At 44.4% G+C, this 26,215-nt stretch overlaps 1 protein-coding gene across 4 annotated transcripts in view; it reads left to right on the top strand.

Annotated features, from left to right (window-relative positions):
- SETD2 (SET domain containing 2, histone lysine methyltransferase) overlaps nucleotides 1-26,215 on the top strand; it is a 134,576-nt gene that overhangs the window by 90,912 nt on the left and 17,449 nt on the right. For 3 of the 4 annotated variants that reach the window (XM_075922983.2, XM_075922982.2, XM_075922984.2), the window contains exons 15-19: nucleotides 184-859; nucleotides 4,644-4,778; nucleotides 6,366-6,505; nucleotides 10,981-11,092; nucleotides 21,859-21,912. In XM_075922983.2, the coding sequence (XP_075779098.2) occupies nucleotides 184-859; nucleotides 4,644-4,778; nucleotides 6,366-6,505; nucleotides 10,981-11,092; nucleotides 21,859-21,912 (1,117 nt within the window). The remainder of the gene's footprint in view (nucleotides 1-183; nucleotides 860-4,643; nucleotides 4,779-6,365; nucleotides 6,506-10,980; nucleotides 11,093-21,858; nucleotides 21,913-26,215) is intronic. The other variant, XM_075922985.2, reaches the window with a different exon arrangement.

Here is a 26,215-nt window from a genome sequence, read left to right as displayed (position 1 = left end):
AAAAAAAAAATTAAAATTCACTCTACAGCTAAGAAATGTGTCCAAAGGCTCAGTTTGGAGCCATAAATGTTCTGTTCTGGTTCCTCCTTCCCTCTCCTTTTGGTTTGTCAAAGTGCCTCTCAGTGTGCCACTATAATCTGCAAATCTCTGGGGCAGAAGTTACGAAGTGGTTTTCTTTTTCAGGTATGACACACCAGCTTCTTCGAAGAAGAAAGTGCGGCTCAAGGATCGCAACAAGCTGTCCACGGAAGAACGCAGGAAGCTCTTTGAACAAGAAGTAGCCCAGCGGGAGGCTCAGAAGCAACAGCAGCAACTACAGACTTTAGGGATGACTTCCCCACTTCAATACGATTCCATGGGCTACAGTGCTCCCCACCACAGCTTCATTGGCTATCCCCCTGGCTATCCCATGCAGGCTTATGTGGATCCCAGCAATCCCAATGCTGGGAAGGTGCTACTACCCACTCCAAGCCTGGATCCCATGTGCTCTCCTGCAGCTTATGAGCACCCCCAGACTTTGGTTGGGCACACAGTTGAACCAGCCCTGACTACTCCTCAGCCAGTACCAGTAGTACAACATGTAGCAACGACGATGGAGGTTTCTGTTTCTCAGTATGTAGCACAAAGTGACACCGTGGTCCATCAGGAGCCTAACGTAGCTGTCTTGCCAGTGCCTGCCCCAGGTCCAGTGCAGGGGCAGAGTTATGGAGTATGGGATTCCAATCAGCAGACTGTAACTGTGCAACAGCAGTACTCTCCGGCCCAGTCTCAGCCAACCATATATTACCCAGGACAGACGTGTCAGACGGTTTATGGTGTGACATCATCTTATTCTCAGACAGCTCCACCAATTGTACAGGTAACACTATAGTGGAAAACGCGTTATGAACCCTTCAAACACAGATGGTCAAGAAGCACCAGACACGGAAAGGTGTTAGATTGCTAGCTGGAAGACACATTTTTCTACAGTTAACCCTGACCAGATGCTAGAGTTAGAAGTCTGGAGCATTAGTGCAACTTAATCATGTGGACCAGATTTGTGGGGTCCAAATAAAACATACTCTTCTCTCAATTTAAGATTTTTTTTCTTTGTGTGTAGTGAAGTATCTCTTCCTCATTGGGACTGAGTGCTTAAAAAAATCTCTCTCCTGCTGCTATTCTGCATGTTTGACTGAAGCTGTAGTCAGTCACCCCTGAACAACTAAATAGACTAAGCTTTTTGATCCTATTATGGGTTAGAGCTTCTAATTTTAGGTGTCAACTGATAAACAGCCCCAGTATGTGCGCATAGACTCTCTGTGTCTCAAAAATGAGATTGCTTACTGGATGAAAACAAGAGGCTGGAAACGGTATTTGTATTTAAGGGCTTGTCTATACAGAGCAGTAATGTAGATTATGTGGATGTGATTTCAACAAATCTGAACATTTTAGAGCATTAATTGCTCCATGTAGACCTTGCTGGTTCTTACTAAAGATTCCCGAGTGTGCTTTAAAATTGTGAAGTTTGAAACGGTACTTTGTTAAAGCCCACTAAGGAATGTTACAAAGAGATTGCTAATTACAGTATATGCTACTGTAATTTTATACACACATACACCCCTAAGTATCTACACATCATGAATAATTACACATTGCACTATATGCTAAGAGACACTTGTCCAAGAATCAGATTTTTTTCATCTGCACAAAATTCAAAAAAATCCCCAAATGTGAAATTAATTCCCAGACTCTGAAGTCATAACTGTGTAAGGCATGTATTTCCAATCCTTCAATCATTTCAATCATTTTGCTAATTTATCAACATCCTTTTTTAGTTCCAAGTACTAGAATTCCAGTAGTGGCTGTACAGTGCCAAATACAGAGACAGTATAACATTTCTGCTTCAATGCAATAGGAGTAGAGGTCTTACATTGAGTGTAGGGTACTGGTCTTCAAGAGATCTTCAAGTCCTTTCCAGTCCTAGGATTCTGTGGTTCCCCAATTTATATATCTGTGGGTCACATTATCCTTGTGGTTTCAACCTGTGTATAATACTCTGTTTATTCAGAACAAGTTCGCTATTTCTTTTCAAAACAATTCATCATCTTAGATGACAAGTGCAGATTTCATCAAAAGCTGTAGTGGACAATATTTTCCAAAAGTGATTACTGGCAGGAGATGGAAGGATTTCAGAATAGTTGATTATTTCAGGTTGTTGGTATTTTTAAAATATTGAGTCGCGGGACATTTTTGTGTCTAATCACGCTTCGCTTGGTTACCAGTATTTCAGTCTTTTTACTGAGGAACTCTAGCCATGTTACATAGGGTCTTCTCAGTCTGCAAGTATGGATTGCACCCAGATCCTTTTCAATGATAAAGGAGGAGGTGAATAAGAAAGTTTTGTTTGCCCCTTTATAAAACACAAGAACCAAGATCACCCAATGAAATAGCAGGTTTAAAAAAACATAAAGATGTGCTTGTTTACACAATGAAGAGTGCACCTGTGGAACTCGTTGCTTGAGGATGTAGTGAAGGCCAAAAAGATGATCACTTCATAGGGGATAGGTCCATCAATGAATATTAGCCAACGTGCTCAGGGATGCACCTCCATGCTCCAGGTGTCCTTGCATCTCTGACTGCCAGAAGCTGGGATTGGGTGTTTGGGAATGAATCACTCAATTGCCCTGTTCTGTTTCTTCCCTTTGAAACATTGGCCCTCTCCACTATCAAAATCCTGGATATTGAGCTAGATAGTCTGTTAGCCATACTGGGTAGACGATTCCTGCGTTCAGTTGTCCCACTGAGAAGGTTCAGTGTCTGTGCAGTGGAAGAATGAAGTGTCATAGAATCATAGAATACTAGGACTGGAAGGGACCTCAAGAGATAGAGTCCAGACCCCTGCCCTCATGGATGTGTCATTCCTTTAAGTATCAATATTATACGTGGTATACCTAGATTTTAATAAAGCATTTGATACGGTCTCACGTGACCACCTTATCAATAAACTAGGGAAATACAACCTTAGATGGGGCTACTATAAGGTGGTTGAATAACTGTTCTCAGAGGGTAGTTGTTATTGATTCACAAGCATGCTGGAAGGGTGGGGTTCTGCAGGCGTCAGTCTTGGGACTAGTTCAGTTCAATATCTTCATCAGTGATTTAGATGATGGCATAGAAAGTACGATTATTAAATTTGCAGATACAACCCCTCCCAATTTGGTATCAAGTACTTTGGAGGATAGGGTCATAATTCAAAATGATCTGAACAGACTAGAGAAACGGTCTGAGGTAAACAGGATGAAGTTTAATGCAGAGTACTCCACTTAGGAAGAAACAATCAGTTTCACATACACAGAGTGAGAAGCGACTGACTGTCTAGGAAGAAGCACCGCAGAAAGGGATCTAGGGGTCATAGTGGACCACAAGCTAAATATAAGTCAACAGTGTGCCACTTTCAAAAAAAAGCAAACATGATTCTGGGAAGCCATAATAAGTCATTCTTCGCTCTACTCTGCACTGATTAGGCCTCAGTTGGAGTATTGTGTCCAGTTCTGGGCATACATTTCAAGAAAGATGTGGAGAAATTGGAGAAAGTCAGTCTAGAAAACTTGACCTATGAAGGAAAACTGAAAGAATTGTGTTTCTTTAGTTTAGAAAAGAGAAGCCTGAAAGGGGACATGATAGCAGTTTTCAAGTAGCTAAAAAGGTGTTACATGGCGGCGGGGGAGGGAATTGTTCTCCTTAACATCTGGTGATGGGACAAGAAGCAATGGGCTTAAACCGCAGCAAGAGAGGTTGAGGTTGGACATTAGGAAAAACTTCCTGTCAGGATGGTTAAACACTGGAATAAATTGTCTAGGGAGGTTGTGGAATCTCCATCCCTGGAGATAAGAGCAGTTTGGATAGACAATCAGGGGTGATTTAGATGGTGCTTGGTCTTGCTGTGAGAGCAGGGGACTGGACCTGATGACCTCTTGAGGTCTCTTCCAGTTCTAGTGTTCTATGATTCTATGATATTCTGCTGGAAATGTGGCATTTGATAAGTTAGACATGTGGTATCTGAAGTGGTGCTGGCAGTGAGTTTTGCTCAACATCACGGATATTTTGTACTGGCGAGAGATCCAAGCCATCCCTTCCTTGGATACTACTTAATCTACAGTGATAGATACATGCTGTTCATGTATGCCTATTATGGCAGACACTGGTGTTTGTTTTCAACAAAATGGCTGCCACCAGTTAGCTGCTCAGAAATGCCATTGTAATTTAAAATCCATTGCAGGTTTTATTTATGATTTCTTTTTTGACCTAAGCATGTTGATAACTAACCATTTTTCTCAGCTCTTGTAGTTTTCTTCTAGTACTCGGGGAAATAACAGTTCTGAATGCCCAGAAATAGAATATTTTACATATTTAAAAAAGAACACTTAAATTTGATACATCTTTGTTCTTCAAAGGAAATTTGTGAAACATTTTGTGACATTAAAAAGGCATCAATACATATTCCTATTCCAGAATAGTTGTACCATACAGTCCATTCCCGTCTCCACTGCATGTTAAGATTAAATCCATTTCACCCTATTTCTTTATTCCACAGTTGATCACAGAAGTAACAAAGGATTTTCAATAAGGGAACTGATTTACCAGTCTCTCTCACTTTGTTTCAGGGTTATGCACAGCCAAGTCTTCAGTATATCCAAGGGCAGCAGATTTACACAGCTCATCCACAGGGAGTGGTGGTGCAGCCGACGACAGCAGTAACAACTATCGTAGCAGCTGGGCAGCCTCCGCCCATACAGCAGGTGGGGCCTGGAGCAATACAAACTGGCTTTGTAACATGCCAGCAATGCCTAGGATACAATTTTTGTCATGACCCATGAGAGAACATGGTTTGTGTGTCTTATTTGCTGTACCCTTTCCCTGTTTCCCCTTTTTTTTTGGGGGGGGGGGGAGGGGAGGCGGGTAATATCCTGTCCATTTCTCCTAAATCATAACTAGAAAGTCAGTGGATTTACTATCAAAAGGGTTGTTAAAACCTAGAGTTGATTCCTTTGCAAACAGCATCCTTTCTCTTGCTCTGCTGCCTGGCATTGTGAATAGGGCTGACTGATTCCATATCCACCGTTTTTTGTCTCCTACCCGATAGCATTTGTACAGATAACTTATGAAAGTGCTATCTTAAAATGATATGCCCTTTCCTCCTCCCTCTCTCTGTGTGTGGCTTTGCTGTGAATGATTGCCAGGCTTGGTCCTCTATTTTGAGAATAGAAAATTACTTGTATTATGTTTGGTGATCTGGCCTCAATGCTGTTCTGTGTAAGGGAAATATGTCTGCCTCCCAAGCAGACTGCTGTCTTGCCACTGAATAGGAAAGGTGGTTATGTTCTCTAGTAGCCTTGTTTCCAGACTGGATTCAGTATACTAAGCCTTTATCATGTGTGAAAGCCTTTATCTTGGTGCTGTTCTAGTCAGCCACCTCACAGAATGGCATAGATTCCCCTGAGGCTATTGACTGCCTAAAATTATGTCTACACTACATACTTCTGCTGGCATAATTACATCACTTGGGATGTGATCCTTGGCCTACATAACTGACATGAGAAGCCCAGAGTGTAAACATAATTATATCAGCATATCTGTGCTTTTACCAGTATAGCTTGTTTCGCTCGTGTTTGTTGGTATAGCTGTGTCCACACTAGGGCTGTGTCTACACTGGGCCACTTATTCCGGAAAAGCAGCCGCTTTTCTGGAATAACTTGAAAGCTGTCTACACTGGCCGCTTGCTTTTCCGGAAAAGCAATGACGATCTACTGTAAAATTGTCAGTGCTTTTCCGGAAAAACTATGCTGCTCCCGTTCGGGCAAAAGTCCTTTTCCGGAAAAACTATTCCGGAAAAGGGCCAGTGTAGACAGCACAGTAGTCTTTTCCGCAAAAAAGCCCCGATCACGAAAATGACGATCGGGGCTTTTTTCCGGAAAAGCGCTTCTACATTGGCCACGGACGCTTTTCCGGAAAAAGTGCTTTTCCGGAAAAGCATCCTGCCAATGTAGATGCGCTTTTTCCGGAAATACTTATAACAGAAAACTGTTCTGTTTTAAGCATTTCCGGAGAAGGGTGCCAGTGTAGACACAGCCTAGGAGTGCTTTGCTGGTATAGTAGGCCGGTTTTGCTATTCTTCTAAGACACACCTAGTGTAGATATGTTCTTAAACTCACTAAGCTAATCAGAAGCATCACATTGAAAGTGAAAGGTGGCCCATTGAACTACTGCTTTATGAATGGATTTGTAAAGTAACCATTACTTTCTTATACATACTTAGCTTTGTGTTTAAAACCTTTGCAATGTCATTCTTTGTTCATCTTTCTCTGCTGTTGTTGGGTTATTTTTAGCCAGAGCTGGTGGTGACCAACAATCTTTTGGATCTACCGCCACCATCTCCTCCCAAACCCAAAACCATCGTCCTCCCTCCCAACTGGAAAACGGCCAGAGATCCAGAGGGGAAGATCTATTATTACCATGTGATCACAAGGTAAATGCTCACTTACCTATTCAGTGCTAGTGTCCTCATTCGGGTATTAAAAATTATGCAGTGTTAGCAGTTTTCCAAACTTCGGTGCAATGTATTGTCCCGTCTCTGTAACGCCACACCAAACTGCTTCAGGAGGCAGTGCTAGCAATTCATTTAGCCATTTCCTTATGTGTCAGCACTGTTTCCTAATGAAATGTTTGGCAAATCCTTTTTCATTCATACAACTCCAATTTTAATTGGAAATAGTTTTCCTCTTAACTTAAAATATTGTGTAATGCGACTCTGCTCTGTTTAAACAGCTGTTGTATTCCCTCCTAGCAGTAGGTGAAGTGGTTCTTCAATACATGATAGATTTTTGTAAGCTTTTCCTGTCTATTTACCACACAGTAAAATATATACCACACCTTATGTAGTCCTTTAAAGTACTCAAAGCTTTAGAGATGAAATTCCATGTAAATGCAACATGTTGTTGGTTGTTAGGTATGTTTATAGGACTGCTGTGTTTCTAAGGTTGTTTTAGTTTCTTGGCATCTATTTTTATTTCCCCACTTTGTCAGCCTTCCCATCCTTAAAACTGTGGTCAGCATTAGAGTAGGTCAGATAAAATCATGTTATTTCTTTCCCCAACAAACTGTATTCATTTAGGTGTTTGACAACTTTATTTACTGTAGTTTCAACCAATTTGCCAGATACTGAAGTCAGGTTTACTGACTTGTAATTGCCCTGATGAGCTCTGGAGCCTAATTTTTTACCCCTTCACATAACACAAGAACTGTGGATCAACAAATGAAATTACTAGGCAGCAGGTTTAAAACAAATGAAGGCAGCACTGCTTCACACAATGCATAGTCATCCTGTGGAACTCCTTGCCAAGGGTTGTTGTGAAGGCCAAAAGTAGAACTGGGTTGGAAAAAGAATTAAGTAAGTTGATGGAGGACAGGTCCACCAATGGCTATTAGCCAATTTAGTTCAGGATACAACCTCATTATCTGGGTGTCCCTAAACCTCTGACTCTAGAAGCTGGGACTGAATGAAAAGGGATGAGTCATTCAATACATTTCTCTGTTTTGTTCGCTCCCAATGAAGCATCTGTCACAAGCCACTGTGAAAAGACACGATACTGAGCTAGATTGACCGTTCATCGGACTCCGTTTGGCCATTCTTATGTTCTTCTTATGCTTTATGGTCATTAAGGTTTTTTTAGGGTTAATTTAAGTCAGAAAAAGAACTGAATTCCTATCCAAACCTCCTTATTTGAAGGAAATTGGACTGTTATAGATGTTTGTTTGTGCTATCCCTATTTGCACTAGTGCTTAGAAGTCCCTTGTAATACCAATGTAAGGAGCATTTCAGAAAACCAGGCAATAGGGAGACCTTTACTGATTGCTTAACAGTGATTAATATTCTGTGTTTTTGGAGTCTGCTCATAAAAGGAATGACATGGAATTCAGCCTTCAGCTGTTGACATTGATAGACTTAGGCAATGAATCCTCCATCAGTTGCTTTGGAAACTGCTGACTGAACATAATTAGACTTAAGCTCATAGCAGTCTTACCCCCCTGGAAATGTTTTGTAAGCACGTTTTGCAACTAGCAGCTTTCTAAGGCTGATACAGTAGAGTCAAATTGCATGATTACTCATTTTCTCCATCTCTTACTTATCAGCTCATTTTCCCCATGGGGCAGATATTAGTTTAATGTTACCGCTTGTGTAGTGATGGAATAAAATCCAGCTGCCCATCATTAAAGTAGCATTTAAAAATAGCGTCTTAGGTTTGCAGAAGGACATGCAGAACATTTTAACAAGCATATTTCGTTTTTCCCCACAGTTCTCTCTCAGACTTTAAAGTCAGAAGGGGCTATTGTGATCATATTTGACCTTCACACACCCACTCCTGTAATAGACCCCTCCCCTCTGGCTGAGTTACTGAGGTCCTCAAATCAAGATTTAAATGCTTTGAGTTACAGAGAATCCACATTTGCTCTCCTCCCTGACCCACACCCCCAAAATACGTTTGTTTGGATTGTGGCGATTTTGGATACTTCCACTGATGAATCCAAACCAGATGGTCCCTTTCATCCGGGTTTCAGATTTTGTCCATAGAGTACAGACAGATACAAGTCAGGCCTTGTTTAGAAATCAGAAGTTAGCGATGGAAAAGTCTTATAGCAATCAGTTATTTAGTCTATCTGCCAGAGCCCAGTATAGAATCATTTTCCCTGTTGTCCTCTTCAGGACTTTGCTTAGCCTAACTTCAGATTATTCCAATGATGGGATGGATGTTTCAGAACTTCTCCTGGGAGACCATACTCTAGTCAAATAAACAGCATTTTAAAGAGATCTTTCCTGATAGCCTAAATTTTCCATTGTGTCTTTTCATCCCATTACTTGTTCTTACCCCACCTTGTATCACACTAAACAATTTCTCTCCCTTGTTGATGGATATGCTCTTTAATCTGGCAGTTATATCTCACTTGTTATCATTTAGCCAAGCTTTTCCATATTACATTAATTATTCTTCATCAATCAATCAACCTCTCCAGTGGGTATGTCAACATGTAAACTAGGCTTATCCGTTAATCAATGGCACGCAATCCTCCCCCCTTCCCCCCACTGCCTCTGTATCATAAGTAGCAAAGTGGGGAGAGGAGGGAGCCAGTGCCCGTGTGGAGCCAGCTTTTAAGCCAGCTCCCCATAAGCACTGGATCTGCAGAGCTGCCTCCCCCCCCCCCCTGCAGACAGAAAGAGGCAGCAGCCCAAAGGGCGAGTGCGGGGGAGGTGGGAGCCGGTACGCATGGGAAGCCGGCTTTTAAACTGGCTCTCCATGCATGCCGACTCCACAGAGCCACCTGCCTCTTCCCTCCCCCATCCTCTGTCAGAGGCAGCAGTGGGTGGGGGACAGGGGAGGCTGCTCCATTGGATAGCAGAGCAGACTCTGTTCATGGGGCGCTCACCCCCGCACCTCCTGACAGAGGGGCTGCTGTATGAGGCAGCAGCATGGAGCAGCAGGTGGGAGCTGGTCTGCTCAGGGAGCTGGCCCCACTCCGGGGGAGGGGGACTATTGAATAATTGTGTAACTGCAAAGTTTTAGTGCTGTTACATGATTACTCAATCAGTGTAACATCCCTACTCTCCAATACTTTGTTCATTCTTGTTGCACTTATGAAACCTTCCTTGTTTGTCTGCATCTTTCCAATAATGAAACGCCTAGACCTGAATATTTGATTCCAGGTGTGGTCTGCCCTCATTTCTGTAAAAAAGAGACTCCTATACACAAGCTCTGTGACATGTCTCTGTACAGACAAAGCCAACCACACTATTTCTGTGTATTAGCACATTGCTTTGCAAAGTTGTGTTGTTTCATAAACCTTTTAAACTTCTCTTACTGTATCATTCCCTGTCTTCACTGGCATTCATTGCTACCCTATTTGGTGGTATCTCTGAATGCCATCATTGTGCTATTAGTGTCATCCCTTCTTCCAGGTCAATGACTAAGAGTAGATCTGCCCCCTAATCCAGTTCATAGATGCCCCAGCATGAATTCATTGCTGTGTATTGACGACTTACTTATAGTACTTTCAGTGCATTTGACACTGTTCATATCCCTGTCAATTCTATTTTGTCAGTTGCCTCTATATAAAACCAAGGGACGCCCACATCTTCAATACTGTGTACAGATGTGGTTGCCTCTTCTCAAAAAAGATACCTTGGCATTGGGAAAGGCTCAGAAAAGGGGTTTGGAACAGGTCCTGTAGGAAGAGAGATTGAAAAGACTTAGACTTTTCAGCTTAAAAAAGAGGAGACTAAGGGGGATATGATAGAGATCTATATAATCATGACTGGTGTGGAAAAAAATGAATAAGGAAAAGTTATTTACTTATTCCCACAATATAAGAACTAGGGGTCACCAAATGAAATTCATAGGCAGCAGGTTTAAAACACACAAAAGGAAGTTTTTCTTCACTCAGCGCACAGTCAACCTGTGGAACTCATTGCCAGAGGATATGGTGAAGACTAGGATTTTAAGAGGGTTCAAAAAAGAGCTAGGTAGATTCATGGAGGTTAGGTCCAGCAATGGCTATTGGCCAGGATGGGTAGGAATGGTGTTCCTGGCCTCTGTTTCTCTGGAAATCGGTGACAGGGGAGGGATCCCGTGAGGATTACCTGTTCTGTTCCCTCCCTCTGGTGCATCTGGTTTTGGCTACTGTCAGCAGACCGGATACTGGGTTAGATGGACCTTTGGTCTGACCCAATATGGCTGTTCTTATGTTCTTACGTAATTCAGAATGTTCTTTTCTAGGAAGGTTTTGTAAGGCACTGTTTGTGTGATCAAAGTGGAGAGTCCTGTCCATTACCATTTATTTGCAAGAAGGTAATCAGGGCTGGCTTCCAAGTACAGAGGCGATGAAGGTAACTTCATTGATGTGCTTCCATTACTCCAAGATATGAATGAAACCATTCCCTTCTTTTTCTAGGCAAACCCAGTGGGATCCTCCTACTTGGGACAGTCCCGGGGATGATGCCAGCCTTGAACATGAAGCTGAGATGGATCTCGGGACCCCAACGTACGATGAAAACCCAATGAAAGTAAGTGTGTGATCCACAGATGAAACCTCTCATCCTTCACGGCTTTTTAAAATGGAGAGTGGTAAATTACGTCGTTCTGAGTATGAACCGAAGATAGAGGTGTTCTTTTAAATGTAGATCGAAGAGCTCAGATTATTGGTCTGGCCAGATTCTTCTCAAAACTTTATTAACCATCCCACAAGATTTTTCTTGGCCCTTTAATGTAGGAGAACTAATATATATTCTTACTGGAGAGTCTTGGCCCTGTCTAGCTCTTGAGAACCCTAGCACCACCAATTCTGTCCCATAGCTGCTGAATAAGTTTCTCTTCATTATCTGGAATGCCTCTTGCTTGGAGGTAGGACTCTGTCAGACATGATCGCTTGTTTGTTAGAAGTCTTCATAATGTTCCAGCTTCCCCTCTCCAAATAAAAAAAACAACCCATATTGGGTTATTATTGACCCTGATGCTAGGTCTTTTACCAAGTCAGAGTCATGGGTACAGTGTTTGAGTTGGGCTGAGCAAAGAGCTCTCTTGTGCAAAGAGCTCTCTTGTCTTATTGGTCTAGAAAGAATTAGAGATGTCATACTTTTAATGCTGGGCTTTCATTACCTAGTGTGGAACCCTGTTTCTGGCATTGGGAGGCACTGCACTTCGGGAGAGGAAAGCTTAGTGTCCTTCAAGTGCTTGCACATGTCCGTTCCATATTAGATGTGTGTGCTTCTTAAGTACAGTCACCAGAAATGTTTTCCTTAAGGGTACCTGTCAAATTGGGTTTGGCTTTAGCAACTCCTGGTACCACAGGCTCATGGTGCCAGTATAAAGGGGCTAGCGAACCCTGAGCCCATCAATTTCTTCTTCCCGCCAAAGAGGGGGGGATGCATACTGCAAGCTCTGTGCTGGGAGCTGCTGGAGCTCCAAATCATGGAGGTCAAACATGCCAAGATACCCAGCTTCCCCCGGAAGCCTGAGAGGGGACAGAGTTACTGGAAGCTTCGCAAGCGGATGTCCCAAAAGAGGTCCAGGTTCATTCGCCTCTTTGGAGCTATGAGGATACTTGAAGTAGACAAATGAGTGTCGCTGATCTCTTATCCCACGCTGTGTCTAGGTAGCACAGATCTTCTGAAAGCAGTCTTGCTTTAGGATCAACTCCTCCTTTAGTGCAGTTGACTGGCAGTCTTTACACAAGAGTGGGGTGAACAAGAGAGATTGTATCGCCTCATTGCAGGTGCAGTACCGACAATCCTATTCCCATGTGTCTCCAGACTGTGCAAATTAAAAAAAGTGGCCATTCAATGAAGGGAACCAGGCATAATAAATTATACATTTTCTTTTGTCACTAGTTGTTTGTTTTTCATTTGGACAGTAAATAGTTCCTGTACATAGTTTAGTTGAAGATTCTGCCTTCGTAGTGAATTTTCATCCGCCCCTCTGCTTCTCACATGCCTCTTGCCTGAAGTACTTGGGTGAGGGGGTCACATCTGGAATCGAGCCTCATATGATGAAGAACGGGGAGGCCAGATGGGAGCTCCTGTTGAGGAAAGAAGTATTCAGATGCTCTTCAGAGCCGTGATGATCAGACTGAATACTTCAGCATCAGAGAGGATTGCTGCTCTGACTGTCAGAGAGACAGCACTGTTCTCTGGTGCGGAGGGAGAAACCTAAGAAGCAGCTGACTGAGAGGGGGTGTTTCCCCAACTCCGCAAAAGGCCAAGCCTGTGGAGTGCAGTGCAGCGTGGCTAGCGTTGGGCACTGCCCCGTTCCCGCTCCTCAGGCAGTACTGTTGATTCCGTCCTGTATGCACGCTCCATTGAATCCAGTGCTAGAACAGCCAATTGCAGAGACACAACACAGCTCCAACATGATTGTAGCTCAGTCAACCATGGAGGTGCTTGCAGCAACCCGAGGCTTGTTGGTGCTGTTGATTTTCTCCCCCTTTAGGGGCTCCGTTTTCAGGACTACTCAGCACTCAGAAGCTCTTTGAAAACCCAACAAACTGATCAACTTTCATCTTTCTCCCCCTCTCACAATCCTGAAAAGTCCCAGCCCAACCTCCTGTTCAGATTATTTCCTTCCTCTACCTAGTGTTGCTGGTCTTCCCCCGCTAGCTGTCTGGCTAGCTCCCATGGTCATGCATTACTAGTTACTCCTTGCCAGATGTCCGTACAGAACTCAAGTCACAAGCCCACAGATAATACATTAAAAGCACAAGGTGACGTTCACTGCTAGTTTCTTTGCTTATATTACCGGAACACCCAAAGACATCCAGGATCAGCCCTGGTTCTAGGCACCATACAAAAAGAGAGATGATGTTCCTGCCATGGGGAGCTCTGCTCGAAGTAGGAGTAGCCTTGTCCCACTTCAGTTCTGCAATGAGACACTTTCCTCAGCCGTGTGTACAAAAAGCCCTTGAAAACGTAGTTTCTAGGTGATACCACCTGGGAAGGAACCAGTCTCCCATGGGTTAATAAAATCCATGCGTTGCTTTTCTCCAAGTATTTTAGCTTTCAGCATTCTATGATAATTACTTCATTTACAAATGTTTACTCCCTTGGGGGGAAAAACACCACCACAAAAATAACGAGAACTTGGTATGCAGTGGCTCAGCAATGGAGCAGTTAGTTGGACAAATTGTCAAAGGAATCCATCAGGCCATATATCTATTTTGCTATTGGTTCTGTATCCTATTGGCTGCATTTGCCTTCCATTGGATTTCATGGAATATCAAGACATTCTTGGCATAAGCAGCCATCATGTCGCTTAAAATAGATGAGATGCACATCCTGTCGTTACTGATGCTTCTTTGCATGTATATATAGAAAGGCCATTGAGTACATTTTCAATGCAACATGCAGTGAGTTTCCTGTGTGACTTAGCTACCTCCTTACGCCACTCCATTTTCACACCATCTCCCTTTAAAATAGTTAGTGAGATTGACAAAAGGATTACATATTCTATACATTAATTTCCTTTATGAATGCTCTTGATTTTTGAAAGTGAAAGAAATTCAAAATTATGCTCTTTCACCAACCTGTTACATAGTTGCATTTAACTCAGCCAGGAGAAAGTAAGTCTGGTCAGCTTGTCTTTTGTGTGTAATCTGCTTCTGGTCAATTTCGTTTTCTTGTTTATCTGTACTATTCCAGTCCTGCTGTGTAGGTTGCCAGCAAACAACACAAGGAAACAGTTGCATCCAAACCAAAAGCAAACTTTCCATCTAAACTTAAAAGGATGTTAATAAAGACCAGGGATGTCAACGTGTAGTCTGTGTGTCAGGCAGCAGGGTGGAGGTGAAGTGAGCCAGTGCCCGTGAAGAACTGGCTTTAAGCAGGTTCCTCACGAGCACTGGATTGTCCTTACCCCCCGCCCCTCTCCCCCCACACACACCCATGCGCGCTGCTGCCTCTGATAGAGAGGCAGCAGCGCAGAGGGTGAGGGGGCAGGCAGGAGCCAATACACGTGGGGAGCCAGCTTTTGGCTCTGTGTGCACCAGTTCATGGACAGGCAGGAGCTGGTGCTGCAGTTCCCCCCAGCACCAGCTTTTTGATGCCGCCTGCTTCGCCGCCCCCCCCCCCCCCCCGCTGCCTTTATCAGGGAGGCTGCTATGAAGAGGCTGGTCTGGCAGCAACCCCTGTCTGTGGACCTTCAGAGCTCCCCTGTCCACAGCGGGCCCAGGCTAACCACGGACAAAGGCTGCTTCACAGAAGCACTGTGGAGTTGGTGCTGGGGGGAGCCGACTTTTTTAAGTTTCTCTGACTTCTGATTTTTTTGTGCATTTGGCAAAAGTTTGTGAATTGTCAGTTTCACTGTTGCACATGCATAATCTGATTTTTTTTTCTGTTAGTGTGGGCCTTTCATGCATCCACAGGAGTAAACTCTCCCCCAAAAAAGCAATCCCCCAACCTTTTAAAAAAAAATAGCACAATGTGTTTGTAAAGCCACAAAAACCTGATCGGCACACTCCGATAACCTGAAACTGCTATTAATTTGCATTGTGAAATTGACTAGGTTTCAGGTTGTGTTTTAATGAAACTTTCAACATTTTATGCACTGAGATCACCAAATTAGACTCTTTCCTACTGTGCAGGACTTTGCTATAAAATTAAAGACTTTGTAGCATGTTTCAGCTTACTCTGCTTCAGTCTCTCACTGACGTCAAGGTGCATAATAAGTGCTGAGCTAGGGGGCTTATCATTATTCTACATGTACCTTTATGAAAGGCTGCAGTTATAAAAGATGGTGTACATTTTAGTTTATGAACTTACAATCTACACATTTTTCATTCGTTGTAATAGCGTTGCTAATACTGATTTCAGTTTAAACGAATCGGGTCTGATGCTTGTTTCATAGAAAATTAGGTTTGCCAGTGTACATGAGAGAGCACAGAAGAGTGATACAACTGCTGATGGATTTAATCACCTACTTTTCGTAAATTAATCAAAATTAAATCAAACTGTTTGTTGTCTTAGTAGATTCTGTTTAGTCATGATTATTAGACATAATGGGAGGAAACCTTCTAGAGTTCATTCATTTCATTGTCAGAGTTAGAATTCACTTCAGTATATTTAAAACCCTTACGCATCTAGTGCAAAACAGGCAATATCTGTCACCCGTCTAAAACGTGACATTGCACTCTCCTAAGGAACTGAATGTTGTAATTGCAAGGATGTAAATTTCACAAGTGCTGGCAAATGGGCGCTGTGCATTTGGTATAGTATTTATATAGGCAACTACTTACCCTTCCTCTCCCAGGACTTTTGAGGCGTGCCATGAAGTTCATTTTTAGTACCCATTTAGTTGTAGGTATGTGAAATCTGAGAGAGACCTTGCATGGGGCTGTGGGATCCAGTGTCATCAATATATACTGATGACACTCAGCGCAACATCTCCTGTCATTGGACCCAGACAGATGTTCCCTTGCTCTGTATCTGACAGATATGGAGTTGGGTGCTCAGTGTGGAGAAGACCAAAGCGATACTCGTTGCCAGAGGGAAGCATTCTGAGCATCTGGAAAGGTCTGACTGCTCCTTCAGTTGAAGGAATGTGCATCCTTATAAAGGTAGCTAGAGTTCTTAAACGCTTACTTGAGCCGTCTATATACTCTTGAGTATTGGCCAGAAAAACCTGTTTACAGCTAGCTAAGTCAGGTAAGTCAATTGCTCTCAGGTGTGAAACTTGTTGCAGTCAAATACTCCTTGGATCTTTGCCACATACTGTCTTGGCTAACCTTAACCCACATTCCATTTTATGGCAATGTACAGTTTAGTCACTAGCAAGTGTTTGCTTTTTTTCCCTTTACAGACATGCCTTCTTGTCTGTACTAGACTTTCCTTTTACAGGCTTCCCTTTTTGTGGTGTGTTTGCAAATACTCAAACTGAATTCTGTCTGGCTGTTTCTTAGGTGGCAGGTTGTCCCCATTCATTAACAAGTTTTCAGAAGTAGACACGTTCCTGCTTCCTCTAGTTTTGTACCTTTTAGGTTGGGAACTAGGCTCAAATTTCAGAAACCATTCAGGCTCTTCCTAACCTAGAAATCAAACCACGAATAGTCTAGTAACAATGCCAAACTTGACAGTCTCTACAGGCAAGAATTAATGGACACAAATCAGACATCCGAAAAGGCAACACACACAAGCTTGTTGGGAGAACACTTTAACCTGCCAGGGCACTCATTAATGGATCTCCAAGTTACCAGGTGCTTTCAGGGCAATTCCACAAACCAAATACACAGGGAAGGGTTGGAGCTTAAGAATTAAACTTGTAAATGAAGTTATCAGAATGGAATTAATAGGGATATCTGGCTATCTTCCACATCCTAATGACTTAACCCACCAACCATACAATGGAGGTGCTAATTGTTCTTATCAGCCTCTTGTAACTACTTGAACAATCTATTCCCTCTTTTTTTTTTTCTTCCCCTCCCTTCCCCCCCCCGCTTCCTTATTTATTCTTGGATCTGGACTTTTAATACTCAGTCATCTGAAGAAGCGGGTTGTGCCCACGAAAGCTCATGATACCATCTACATGTTTTGTTAGTCTTTAAGGTGCTACTAGACTATTTGTTGTTTAAGTTTTTCCAGTTACAGACTAACTCGGCTACCCCTTGAAGCTAGAAATCAAAGCACTTCCTGCTGAGGAGTAGTATTACTCCAGTCCTGGGGCTGATTAGCCTGTGACATGACATCACTGCCATATGTCATATGGCAAATATGAGGAAGCACGATTCTGGAATACTGGCAGTAATGTATGCGGTGTTGATGACAGATGGTCTTCAGCAATGGTTTTTTTCTCCTCTTTGATTCTTTTGGCCCAGATTATACCTCTACTCTTGGTGGTTAATAAACCCAGAGCCCCGAAAGGTGGATGAAGCAAACTTCTGCGTAACTTACATATTAATTTAAGTGCTTTCTCCTTGGGTGAGCAGTGCAGTAGATGCATCAAAGCATGGTTATTTCATTACCTCAATTCATCTTTCAAAAGGATTTTGAAGTCTACTGTGTTGCTTCCACCTCCTTTATTTTAAGAAGTGGGGATCACGGGTGGATTTCATTTCTATTTTAAAAGATGAATCTCAGGCAAGTAGCAGTGTTAAAACACCTAACTTTTTTATATTATAAATAATAAAATCTTAGGTATGTTAAGTCTGGGTTTAATATACAACCCCTTTATTGCCAGCCTCTATATTAATATATTTTATGGTTTATGCGTCTAGAAGGCGGAAAACAGGCGTAGGATTCCCCTTTTGAATTTCTTGATGTATTTGACACTCCCAATTCCTCCCTTTCAGTTGACCATGTTGACCTGCTCTCTACCTGGCATGCTAGTCTCATTTCAGCCCCTCTTCATTTACTATCCTGACCACCTTTCTGCTACTGTTTCCTGCTCTGGGATTCCTGATCACCGTCGTCTTTGCCTCTCTTGATCCTCGGGACCAGCTAGTGCTGTTAGCTCCACAGCATTTTCGTTTAACATATCACCCACTGATCCAAGATTAAGGAATTGAATATGGTCAGAGTACGCCTTTTTAATTGTTAATATTGCGTATTACTGATGGATTGTGCAGCCTGGTGTGAGCATGCACACCATTTTCCTTCTAGGCAGGAGGAATCCAGTCAAGGAACAGCCTGTGATACAGTTTTTACTACATCTCTGATTCTCTTCTTTTGTTTACTACAACATCCTTCTCTCTAGCCTTTGACTAAGGCAGTCTTGCTCTGCTAATATCCATTCCGCACGCTGCTGCAAAAACCATTTTCCTAGCCCACTGCTTTGACCATGTCACCTCTGGCTCCCACTTTTCTGTAGTATCAAATATAAGCTGCTTGTCTTAACTTCCAAGGTCATCCACAGCCTATCATTTCTCATTCAGTATTGAAAGATTAACTCCCCCTCTGATAGCCCCATGGTGCTAGCTTCCATTGCCATCTTGTTACGTTTTTCAAACACGCACCTTTGTGCTTTCTCCTCTGCTGCCCCTCACTTTTGGGAGAAGTTCCTGCAAAGCGAGCGCCATCCTCCTCAGAACTCTCCTTTGCCATGAAGCCTATCAAAAAAGTGACAATAATTAGGCTGCTGGCATGCAGAGACCACTACCTATTATCCTGACCAATATTGTCTCCTTTCCTTGTACTCCCATGTTGATCTGCTTGAATCTATCCGCTGTTTGTCTTTTATGTAGATTGTAAGCTCCTCGAGACAGGGACTGTCTGTCTTCTGTTTGTACAGCACCTCGCACGGTAGAGTCTTGATGCAGGTCTAGGGTTCCTAGGCGCTAGGGCAATACAAATAAATACTAAGCAAGTTTCTATATTAAAAGAAAAATGCACTGACATTAAAAATAATGAAGTTAAAATTAATTGTACATCTTGCAGCTTGAGATTTCTTTCTGATTTGATTCTGTTTGATGAGCACTGAGTTCAATCCACTCTGCATGTTCCAAAGCCAGCTGCAATTAACCAAGATGAAGAAGTTTTTAATTATCATTTTGGTATGTCAAGCCTGGGACCTGTGCAGCAAGTCCCTTCACCCTCTGAGGACTGGGGATTAATGTTTGTAGCTTGCAGCAAAGAGAGGGAGCCACTGGGCGGCGCAATATTAGTCTGTAGGTGTGAAACAAAACACAAGTGGCTTGTGCTGATTCTCATTTCCTGGCAACAGGATGGTAGGTTCAAGTATATTTTGGTCCATACATAATCATTTAAAATTGTCATCTATAAAATATAACTTGCAGTATAACTACCACCTTATCAGAAATTTAAAAACTGCTTTGCTACGTGCACTGCTGCAAAATACTCCTTGTTCCAGTTGCACTGGGTCAGAGCCATGTCGTGTTCAGTGCTGTCTCAACAGAGTGAAAACATGATCAAATTTAACAGAAGACAAGAAATGGGTGAAACCAACAACAAGGAAGAGTTGGGGGGAAGAGCACTGAGAGAGAGTTCACTTAAGGCCTTCTGTACACAGCTAAAATATTTCATATTGATTAAAACGATTGTCGGGTTGGGTTCTCCTTTGTGATTAAACCACTTGTCAGTGTTTAATAATTCCCCCTAATGTGCTCAATTGAACAAGAGACTCTTTTCCTCCTTGCCTCAGTCTTCATTTCCGAAGAGGGCCGGTGCTAAGAATAGCTGCGGCATGTCTTTCCAAAATGCCAGTCAATTCTAGCTCTCACAAGCAGAGCAGCTGGCTTACACCTTGTGCAGAAAAGGCTCATGCTGGAGGCACAGGCGCCATGAATGGTTCTCCGGAAGAATCCGAGATCCCACTGCAGGAAGCTCTGAGAAGTTTTCAGCTATGCATCTTTATTTTCAGTGGTTTAAACAAACAAAACACTGTTCTGCGCTGCATGTTCCTCCTCCTCCCCCCTTCTTTTCTGTGCTACAGATTAAATCTGTAACCACGTAGGATTGTTTAGTGTTGAATTTGGTTTGTGTCCACATGCAATATGACTAATACTTCGTCAGTATCCCAGCAGATGTTTCATTCCGTAGGTGGGTGCATATTTGTCTACCTGATTGGTTCTGCGTGCTATGCTTTGAAGTGCACCCGGAATCCACTAATTGTATCTGGGCAGTGGGTCTGGCCAGTCATCCTTCCTCCTAGTTCTTCCTACAGTAAGACACTGTAAAATGTATTTCCCTGATTCTGGTGCATGTGTCTCCAAGTCCAGACCCTGTCCTCTCATGAGTCTGTGAGACAGCAAGTGCAGATACTGTGCTGCAGTGCAAACACAGGAAGCTTGCATTAGATACACAGACCAGGTTAACACATTTATGTTGTGATCAAAGCAAAACTGGGCATCTTATTTCACCTTGGATTCTTCAAACACCTCTGACTCAGTATAGGTATTTCTTCCATCTCCACCACCAACTATTTCGTGATTTAGGTCACGTCTACACTGGGGATACCTGTCTTGGACTAGTTATCCCAGTGCAAATTCTCCAATAAAGACACGCTGAAATGGTGGGTATATGACATTGCATTGGTTTAGAGCAAGGGTAAGTTACACCCGTGTAAGCCTTGATTTGGCAGTCATGTGGCACATCTAAACGTTTATGCTGGATAGCAACAACAATGTGAATATCCCAGTGACACACCCTTTGTCATGAAAACTTGCCAGTACTGATTAGCGCTTTCCTGGCCTTCAGTCTTTCAGCTCTGCTGCTTCCCTTCTCCACTATGTTGTCTCAATACCACCTCCCATTTCCTGCTCTCACCTGTTACCTCAAACAAAAAACAGGACTATGTAGCACTTTAAAGACTAACAAGACGGTTTATTAGGTGATGAGCTTTTGTGGGCCAGACCCACTATTTGATCTGAGGAAGTGGATCTGGCCCACGAAAGCTCATCACCTAATAAACCATCTTGTTTAATCTTTAAAGCGCTACATAGTCCTGTTTTTTGTTTCAGCTACACCAGACTAACATGGCTACATTTCTATCACTATTATCTCAACTCTTCCTAAGCAAGCCAAACAGAAATATCAACTTCTGCTGGTCACCCATCCATTTAAAATCACCCACACAGGAAATGCGAGCCATGGGCAAAAGTAGCCAGGAGAACTTTGCACTGAAACTTACACCATCTTCCATTCCTGTTAGCGCCATTATCTTTGTGGCTGTCGCTGTTCTGTTAATGATTAAATTTGGGTTGTAAAAAGTGGAAGGAGGGACTGTTATCTCTTTGAAACATGGGCGCTGGATAAATAACCACATACTGCGGTATACCCATAAACAGCAGGGTCTCTCATCTGTTCCTAGCCTCATGATATCTGAGCCCCTTCCCAGTCACTGAAACTAGAGAATACATCAAGGGGGATAGATTGCTTCCTTCTCACTAGACGGTTGCTGAAAGTGTGCAAGCTTTTCTTTCGCCTTTGTCCTTTGCTGTTGTAGCTGCTGCCGACGAGGGAAGGTTCGGTTGTAAGTTGGTGGCACATTTAGTTCTGTGGGCATAAGATCTGTGGACTTTCTTGTCTCCTCCTGAAGGGAGGTCTAGAGTCTTTGGCCAGCTGCTAAGAAAGTTCTGTCTTCCCCCTTTCACACTCCCTCCCCCCATATAACTCCTAGCTCATTGCGGTCAGAGTAAATACTATAGTGCCCAAAATCTTCATGTGTGGGCTCTTGAACTTACATACCCATGTTGTTAAAAACTCACCCCAACTCTGTGCTCCAGAATATCTCCTCGGTAACAGGCCACGGCCTTCCAATGAGTTTTGTGTATAGAATCTGAACCAAGATGTTTTTAGAAAAAAAATCCCCCCACCTTTCTTTTTCCCCCCAGGATCCATTAGTGTGTCAAGATGGAAGCATAGAGGGTACACCAAATGCTTATAAGGTATTGCTTGCTTTTTCTGTCTATTAACGTACACATACGTGCATGTGCTTGTATGTATGCCTTTTCTGCATCACACGAAGGGGGTCTGCCAAAGGCAACAACTGTGGTGTCTCTTCATGCTGGCAAGGATAAGGAGGATAGACAAGACATAGGCTGGTCTTGTGGTTAACAAGGACGGGGAGCAAAGGAGTTCTGGGTTGTATTTATAATAGTGACTTTGGCCAAGCCACTTAGCTTTAGTGCGTGTTTCCCCGTATATAAAAAGGGATTATCACCCACCTCCCGGGGGGAACGGGGGTGGTCTGAATTCATTGATGTTAGAGAATTGCCGTGAGAACTTTGCATGGAAGGCATGGTAGAAATGTGAAGCATTGTCTGATGCGTTTCTGGGTCCGGTGGCTTTACACCCCTTTCCTTTCTGTTTTCTCCAAACCTGATTCAGTGAATGCTCCTTTCATCCCTGTTGCTTTGAGGAGCTGTTGATGTTCTAGTACTACGTATATTGATCAGACAAATACATTTAAACTCCGCTAATGTTTTCTGCCCTGTGTCCAGACCACTGAAGACAAGACACTCGTTTTCAGAGCGCTAAGGGATTAAACACATCTTAGTGCAGGGGTGGGCAAAAGGGCCTCCATGGGCCGGATCCAGCCTGCAGCGGCCCTGCTGCTCCCCTGCCCACAGGCCAGTTTGAGTCTGGGGGAGGGGGAGTGCCTGAAACCTTCACTGCCCTGCCCTGCCAGGAGCGCGGGGCACTTTGAAGCACCACATGCTGCTCGCAGGGCAGGGGGGAGAGCGGAGGGGGCTTTGCGTGCCCCCAGGCCAATCAGGGCCTGGGGGCAGGGGAGCTGCGTGACGCTTCCTTCACCCTGCCCCAGCCCTGTGAGGAGCCCGTGGCACTTCAGAGTGCCACAGGTTCCTCGCAGGGTGGGAGGAGGCTTCATGTGCTCCCCTGTCTCGAGGCCCTGTGGGGGGAGCGTGCAGAGTTTCTTCCAGAGCATGGGTGCCTAGTGGGAAAGGGGGAGGGGGGGCAAAGGGGCTCGGCCACCCCCAGATGGATCATGGTCTGGGAGTGGGATAGCCCCGCCCATTCCTGTTTAGGGTGGCTCGAGGGCACTTCAGAAATGTTTGAAGTGGCCTCAGGACAAAAATTATTTCCCGCCCCGTCTTAGAGAAAAGACAAAGGTGGCAAAAGGTTTTTCTTAAGAGTTGATAATCAGAGCGGGCATAGTTGGCTGTGAGTGGACCATATCGTGGGAGCCCTTGGAATGGAGGATACTAGATCTGGTTTAACATGCCTTTCGAGGAACCTTCTCTGGGAGCTTTATTCCTTGTGTGTTGTACTTCATAGTGCCCCCCCCCCCCCCGCCCCCATAAAGTCATTAAAATAGCCAGCCCTGGGTCAAAAATAGACTGAGCTGGAAGTATGCAGAAATGCACTGTGCAGGCTGGCCATAGACATGGAAGGGTTTTCTTCCGTTAGCCAGAGCACTCTCATATCACTTTCCATAAATGGAAAACGCTCTTGGCACTCTTGGCAACCGTGAGCATTCAAAGATCATGAGCCAGCCTCCCCCCTACCCCCCCCCCCCCCCCCCCCCGTGTCCTCCAAAAATTTCAGTGCCTTAAGTGAGATTTTTAAAAATTATTCTTCTGGGTTCACTTTCTGTGTCACCCTGTCTGAGCCCTAGGGGGTCACTCAGGTCACATTTCCAGGTTTTCTGCACAATCGTAAGGGCTGAAGACTTTTTAAACATGCAAACGGAGGTTCTCCGGTAACGATGTGACTCCAGGGGCTGGGTTGTTAAAAACACCAAATATTGTGAGATTTCCCATAAAACTGCAACAATGGGAAGCAGCAGGGCCTGCAAGGCATGTGAGAAATGTATATTCACACAGATTTTGAGCAAACTCGTGTGTGCAGTTTGTAGCGCATTATTTATTCTCTTGTTTATATACAATTGCATTTCCCCCATTCAAGGACATGTCAGCATGTCTAGGAAAAATAGACAATTTTAGGAAGGTTGTACAGTAAACTTCCGATAATCCGGCACCTTTAGGACCCAGGGAGTGCCAGATTATCAGATATGTCGGACTTTCGGAAGGGGGGAGACTGAGGGGTCTGCGGTGGGTGGATGCCACCCCAGACTCCTCATAGCCCCACCTTCTGATAGTCCAGCTCTGCCCCAGGCGTCCCTGATTCAGCTGCTGCTGGTCAGTTTCAGCAGCGGCTGAATCGGGGACACCTGCAGCAGAGCAGCTGGAGTGCTGCTTGGTTGGTCCGGTAGCACTGACCCTTGGCGCTGTGAGACTAATCCGGCAGCACCCCAGGTGCTCTTGGGGATGCCTGGGGCAGAGCAGCTGGAGTGCTGCTTGGTTGGTCCGGTAGCACCGACCCTTGGCGCTGTGAGACTAATCCGGCAGCACCCCAGGTGCTCTTGGGGACGCCTGGGGCAGAGCAGCTGGGGTGCTGCCAGGTTGGTCCCACAGCACCGCTCCTCGGCGCTACTGGACCAACCCGGCAGCACCCCAGCTTCTCTGCCCCAGGTGTCCCCAAGTCAGCTGCTGCTGATACTGACCAGCGGCTGACTCCAGGAAGCCCGAGGCAGAGCAGCTCTGCCTCGGGCTTCCTGGAGTCAGCCACTGGTCAGTAGCAGCAGTGGCTGAATCGGGGAGAGCTGGGGTGCTGCTGGTTTGGTCCCGCAGCCCCGAGGGGCAGCGCTACGGGACCTACCTGGAATCAGCCGCTGGTCAGTAGCAGCAGCGGCTGAATCGAGGAAGCTGGGGGCAGAGCAGCTCTAATGGTCCCGCTGCCCGGAGCACTTCCAGGTTCCTGATGGTGCCGGACCATCAGGAGTGCTGGACCATCAGAGTTTTACTGTATAAGGCGTATGATTTTGGGGGGGCATAGTGGCAGTGTGAAGGCTGGGAGAAGCTACTGTGAAAGATTAAATTCATAGTTTCATTTAAAATTTTCTAACCTTATACTAGAGGTTCTCAACTATTTTTGCACCACAACAGAATGGCCGAAGATTTGTTCTGGTGTCCCCTGTATCCCCTTAGTCCTTCATGGCTGCAAAGGAACACAGAGAAGCTGCTCCGGGGCTGGCTGAGGGTGCTGGTAGCAGAGGCAGTGTCTCAGATCTCAAGAGCAATGTTCGGAGGAGGCAGGAAAAGAGCTGGTCCTTCCCTGGGCTCGCTTTAGGCCTTAGTGGCAATGTCATTATGTGCTCTCACTTGGTGGGGTGGGAGGCACGACTGGGCTGTGCTCTAGCTTTTAGAGAAGATAGCTCAGTTTTTACTCTGGACTCGTCTTTCCAAGACAACATGCCCATTCCAAAACGCTCTGTCCAAAGAGAAGCAATGGTTTAAGATCACTGCTCACGCACAGGGTGGGTCGCAACGTTGTCTCAAGAGGCATCTCTGAATAAATCTAATATCCCCGTGACACATGCATTTTTTGAATACACGCCCTATACAGGGGCTGTTAACCACTTCGTTGTTGTCAGCCATTTGACTCCATTTTTCTGAAGAGTTCCAGTTGACCGTTCTAGGGTGTGATTCAGGAGTGCTGGGTTCAATTGCCCGCTCTGCCGCTTACCTGTGTCTTCGCCTCTGTGCCTCTTTCCTTAGGGTAACATGGGGTTGATCGTACTTGTGCTCTTTTGTGCAGCCTGTTGAGCTCTCTGGGTAAAAGCGCCATCAAAGAGCCAAGTGATGTGTCTCAAACCTTACACACCTCGTGGGACAGGGATCTACATCCAGTCTCCCGTGTGCACACTTTAGAATCTCTGGGCCTCCGAGCATGTCTAGGCAGCGTGCAGCTGCTGGACTGTTGAACGTGTCGGGACATTCTGACATTCCGTTGCTTTCAGCGGGATGCTAACGGATGACAGCTGCACAAGTTGCAGTGCGGGGAGCCAGCATCAAAGTGGGTACCATTGGCATTGTGATTTAATGTCCCGTAATGGGTTTACTGTACTAGTGACTAATGTGCTAATGCAGCCATGTACTTAGGACAGAATAAATGTTTCTCTGTTACTGAAGAAGGGAAAAAAAGTTAACTTAGATGCTGCACTTGTGTGTATGTGTGTGCTGTAGAAATGTAAAATATGCACACTATTTCACTGTCATACATGGCATGTATGCAGGTGTGTTGTGAGTAAGACACGAGAAGTCATTCTTCCGATCTACTCTGCGCTGGTTAGGCCTCAACTGGAGTATTGTGCCCAGAACTGGACACCGCATTTCAAGAAAGATGTGCAGAAATTGGAGAGGGTCCAGAGAAGAGCAACGAGAATGA

Source organism: Pelodiscus sinensis, chromosome 2 (genome assembly GCF_052426305.1).
Source record: "Pelodiscus sinensis isolate ZL-2025 chromosome 2, ASM5242630v1, whole genome shotgun sequence".
In the NCBI taxonomy this organism is placed as follows: domain Eukaryota; kingdom Metazoa; phylum Chordata; order Testudines; family Trionychidae; genus Pelodiscus; species Pelodiscus sinensis.
This window is presented reverse-complemented; position numbering and strand designations above follow the sequence as displayed.